This window comes from Monopterus albus, unplaced genomic scaffold (genome assembly GCF_001952655.1).
Source record: "Monopterus albus unplaced genomic scaffold, M_albus_1.0 scaffold137.1, whole genome shotgun sequence".
Taxonomy (NCBI): Eukaryota; Metazoa; Chordata; class Actinopteri; order Synbranchiformes; family Synbranchidae; genus Monopterus; species Monopterus albus.
Genome location: NW_018128017.1, coordinates 657,918 through 662,718, shown reverse-complemented (window position 1 = coordinate 662,718; position 4,801 = coordinate 657,918). Strand labels below are relative to the sequence as shown.

At 40.2% G+C, this 4,801-nt stretch overlaps 1 protein-coding gene across 2 annotated transcripts in view; it reads left to right on the top strand.

Moving 5' to 3' along the window:
• Positions 1-4,582, top strand: part of ankdd1a (ankyrin repeat and death domain containing 1A) — a 24,916-nt gene extending 20,334 nt beyond the window's left edge. The window contains exons 13-15 of one of the 2 annotated variants that reach the window (XR_002276000.1): positions 918-1,049; positions 2,183-2,361; positions 2,523-4,582. Coding sequence is in view for 1 of the 2 variants with exons in the window: in XM_020613716.1 (XP_020469372.1) it covers positions 918-1,049; positions 2,183-2,244 (194 nt within the window). In the remaining variant the exon portion in view is untranslated. Of the gene's footprint in view, positions 1-917; positions 1,050-2,182 lie in introns of both variants that reach the window. The other variant, XM_020613716.1, reaches the window with a different exon arrangement.
• Positions 4,583-4,801: the final 219 nt, after the last annotated feature.

The window sequence follows — 4,801 nt, the reverse complement described above, 5'->3', positions numbered from 1 at the left end:
ATTGTCCTAAATGAGTCCTGGCTCTAGCTGCATAGTTAATGCACAGATACAAGAGTGGTCTCGACCTTCCTGTCTTACTCTCAGGAAAAAAGTCAATAAGCATTTTTTATTTAAACAGGTGCAGGGGAAAGGTTCCTATGACCTGACTCCAGTCACAGTACTTTTGGTCATGTGTTCCAGCAAACACAGCTGGCAGTAATCACCTTGCTTCAAAATTTTTCAAAATTTAGTTCTGTAGTCAGATGTTTGCTCAGTAGTCACATCAGTGTTCAAAGGAACATCAGTACATACTACAGTAACGGAGCACATCACAGTTCACATACACCTCAGTGCATACAACAGTAGGTGAACGCATCATGTTCAGCTCTGATTCTGACTGTTTGTTGTTTGTGGTCCCAGCTGTTCAGTGCAAAATCAGCCTGTAACAATACTTTATATAAGGTTAAGTTCAGCAGCCTGTTATTTATGTCAGCAGAGCACTCTGTCACCAGTGAGGAGCTCAGCTGATGAAAGCAGCTGACTGAATCAGTGATGAGTCAGTTCACTTTACAGATTTGTTTTTACATGTCCTGAAATCTGTATTTATACAGTAGTCTACCACATTCAGTGACTTGTATCAAGTGTTTAGTAAGTGTCATTAGCGTCCAGCCCAGGTGCATATGGGGAAATTGTTTAGCAACACTCTTGCATATGTGGTCAGACAGTTTCAATCTGCAGCCCGACTGTGCAAGTGCTGACTTTTTAGTCTTTATTCTTGAACTGCAGCTCCGAACTTTAATGTTGCTTTCTATCCTCGGACCACATTCTCTTAGTAGTGGTTTTTCTCCTTGGCTCTATCAGCTAATGAGCTGCTTTCATTCTACAGTATCTCTGACTTCACATAGATATTGATACAGTGTGTATTGTAATTCTTGTAGGTATGAAGAGCTTCAAAGAGCATGGTCACCGCATGCTGTTAATCTGGCTTCATGGAGTCCTGGTGGCACGGGAGAACCCGATCAAAGGTCTCTATGAGGGGCTGGTGGAGATCTCACGTGCAGACTTGGCTGGTAAGCCCGTCAAACAGCACTGTATTACTTCTGTAACTGTCCATCTGTTGGTTTTAGATTAGTGCCATTAAATGACACTGCGTTAATTTTGTTAATGAAAACTATGATGAAAAATATTTGTTGACCTAAATTTCAGGAAGAAAATGAAACTACAACTAAATAAAAGTAATGTTTGTTAATGAGAACTATAACAAAATGTTTAACATTTTTCATCAACAAATAAAAAGTGAATGACATTGTGATAAAAAGACGAATGGCCATGAAGTCACTTATTAACCTGCCACATCTGTAGAGTCACAAACTGTAGGTGCTGATCAGTAAAACAGTTTCCTCCACCACCAAAATATCTCTACTGTCCATTCAGCAACATCGTTTCTCTGGTGGTAGCACTTCCTGGAAGAAACAGGTTTATCAGTCAGATTCATCTACGATCCAGAGAATTACGCATAGAAACCGCTGGGACACACTAGGAAAATGCAGCAGCAGCCATATGAAGCAGTAGGATGATTTAACATGAAATGCTGTGGACGTAGATGGAACATTAACGTTCCTTTCAGTCAGATATCTTTTGTGTTGCTGTCAGTTCCAGGATCAAGATGGCTGTTGACCATAAATCAGCTCTAAATGTTGGCTGCAGAGATCTCACTGTTTTAATGTTATCCACTGATTTAGTGTCACCTCTCAAGCTGAACCCAGTGATGAGGATTTTAGTTCAAATGTGAGTGAGTCCAACTTCTGCAGAGCAGAGCGACACTGTGTGACTAAAACCATTTTCCACAAACCTCACAATAGATGGGAACAGCATGTGTAACCATGGTAACTGTACACAACCAGGATGAAGAAGACACAGGCCAGAACAAATATTAAAATAGGCAAAAAGTAAACTAAAAGGTATTTAGTTGTTATTGAAAACTGCACTAAAACTAATATGCATTTTCATCAAAAGACAAAGACTAAAATGAAATCAAATTTAGGCGTCAAAATGAACACTGGTATGACATGGACTAGCTCCATATAAAGAACAAGAATGCACCATGAAGTTGGGTTGGTTTTTGTTTTTTGTTGCTCCATTTCCCACATGACTGTGTCTCTGAGGACAAATGATATCCTGTGTCGTTGTTTTAATCATCCAGAGTGCATCCGGCAGAAGGCCAACGCAGAGACGAGCTCTCCCAAACTGTGCTCTGCGATGTGATCGACACTGACCAACTGAAAGCAACATGACAAATCCAAGGTTTCTCTTCACATCAGAAGAAAACTTTGTATTGTCTGTGGAATGACCTGATTACATATTCACACTGAAGCTGCTGTGGTTAGTCTGAATTTGGCTCACAGAGCACATATTCTGTTTTCTGGATTTGGTACAGATGATGTTGTAAACCCGTAAAATACCTGAAAATGTAAAAGAGCAGTTTGTGAATGTATGCAGTGAATGCCAGCTGTTCATACTGTACTGTCTCTTTGTATACAAAGGGCTCTCAAGACAACATCTCAGCGTATTATGACTATTGATCATTGTGTGCCCCCTGCCATGCCTGGAGTAATGTAAATGACGGTAGGTGAGCATTAGTGATATGAACGTGATGCGAGCAGCAACAGGGAGCCAGTGGAGTGACATGAGCGGTCTTGTCACATGGGGAAAGAGGTTTCCAGGCTCTGTACACAGCCCTCAGACACATGGCACCGGACCTTTCTGATGTTACATCATGTAACAAGTGCTTCATATTGATTCAGTATTTTCGTGAAGCACTGGGGCTTTTCTGCTAATTCACCTTTTTCATGGCAGATGGTTTGAGTTGTCTTAGCAAGAAAAGCACAGGTGGAACACATTTTTCATCAGTGATTTTGTCCAGTAAGGCTTAACAGTGAACCAGCATGCAAAACAGCAGGAGCCTCCAGCTATCACACTGAACTGAAATGTAGTTTGTCTTAAACGATTTCTCTTTTGTGGCATTCTCTCCTCTGCCTCGGAAAGACGCTCTGAGGGGGACAGGTGAGGCTGGTGTAGTGCCAGCTGGCAGAGATGAGGAGCAACATGTTTTTGTTCATTCCAGTATGGACAGGGAGCTTATAACTGTAGGAGGTTTGTTTCAGTGAGGTTATTTGTGCTCTCTCTGCTTTAGTCCACTGTGGGAAAATAGTAATAAAATAACTGACTTAACTGCCTCGGTGGCCCTTTACTGACTAAAGAAACAAAACGTTTGAAGCCTGGGTTCAGCATGATAGCTATGGCCACTCGTAGTCGAGGCTGGTGAAATCTGCAGCAGCTGGACTGACGCGTCTGTGCTGGTTTCCTGCTTCACATTGGATCGCATGTTTGTAACATTTTCATGATTGAAAGCAGCCTCACACTAAAGATCTAAAAGCTGCATAAAGTGCTGCAGTCATGTCTATTGCTCAATGGGTTTGACCCTCTCATGCTATAGGAAGTCTTTTAATTCAGTGTTCACATGAAAAGTTGTGTCATAGGCATTCACAATAAAAAAAAAAATCATGGCAGCTGATTCAGCTTGATAAATCTATACTGGTTAGGCTGTTAGGAAAAACCTGTGTTTATTCTCTCTTTATAGTTTCCTTTTATTGTCGCGTGTATTTCACCTGCTGCTGGCCTTTGCTGCATGGTTGAAAAGATTAATTTCTCGTTCCCTTCTACAGTGAGTGAATGTTTAAAGGAGGACCAGAACCATTTCAGTCACTTTACTTTGATGAGCTCAGATGAAATTAAGAGCAATATAGACAGATGAACATATATGAAACATAAACTGCAGGTGGCACTCAGTGGCTAAAACAACTGTTGTATGCTTCATACTTTATGTGGCAACTCCAACTCAGACTGTGTGGTTCCATGGTAAGTTACAAAACAACTTCAATGGACAGAAAGTCAAGAGGTTATGTCTAAAATTCTCCTGTCCCTGATGTGGAGGTGTAAGCCTCATGCTACATTTCCTGGGATAGAGACCCATGCAACAGTCAGACATCCTGTGATGCAATTGTGAAGATTCTTCTGATGTATCAATCAGTGTAAATAAACCAAAATAAAATAATTTAAGAAGTGATTGAGATGGTGAGTTAAAAATAGCCAGCTATAGTGCTGTGTTTCTGAGTTTCACTTACTGCAGCTGTGTTGTGATTAATTTGAGAACCGGTTCAAATTTGAAAGAACTGGGAGGATGAAGCCAAATTCATACATATCTTGATCATTTTACTCTGATTCGTGAGCCTGCAGTGACTTTTAGACCTCTGCATGGTCAGGGCTGAAGTCTTCTGCCCTGGGCTTGTTGGGTGGTACCTGGCTTAAAACGCAGGGATACTATGGCCTACCTCCAACCTATGGAGCCCAAAAGTGATTATGAAATAAAATATTTATTTATGTATTATTGATGCACTTTTTGGTTCCATAATAAACACTGGAACATTAAGAATGCATTCAAGTTGAACTCGGAAGTGTAAATTTTCCAGTCGGAAATTTGATTTGATTTGATTTATTCTTTCAAGCATGTAAAAACAGTTGATATGACAACACACATAATTTTACACATATCCAACAAATGCTAATCCAATATCAATTTGCTTATACCTAGTACATGCTTGAATGGAGTAGGAAGAAGTCAGACTTATCCAGTCCTACCCCATGACATCATCTTACATCATTGGTTTGCAAGCAGTATCTCTACATAAATAATTCTCTTCTACACCACACAAGTAATATACTAAAAAAATATAACAGTGTTAACATTCTTACATAATTACAT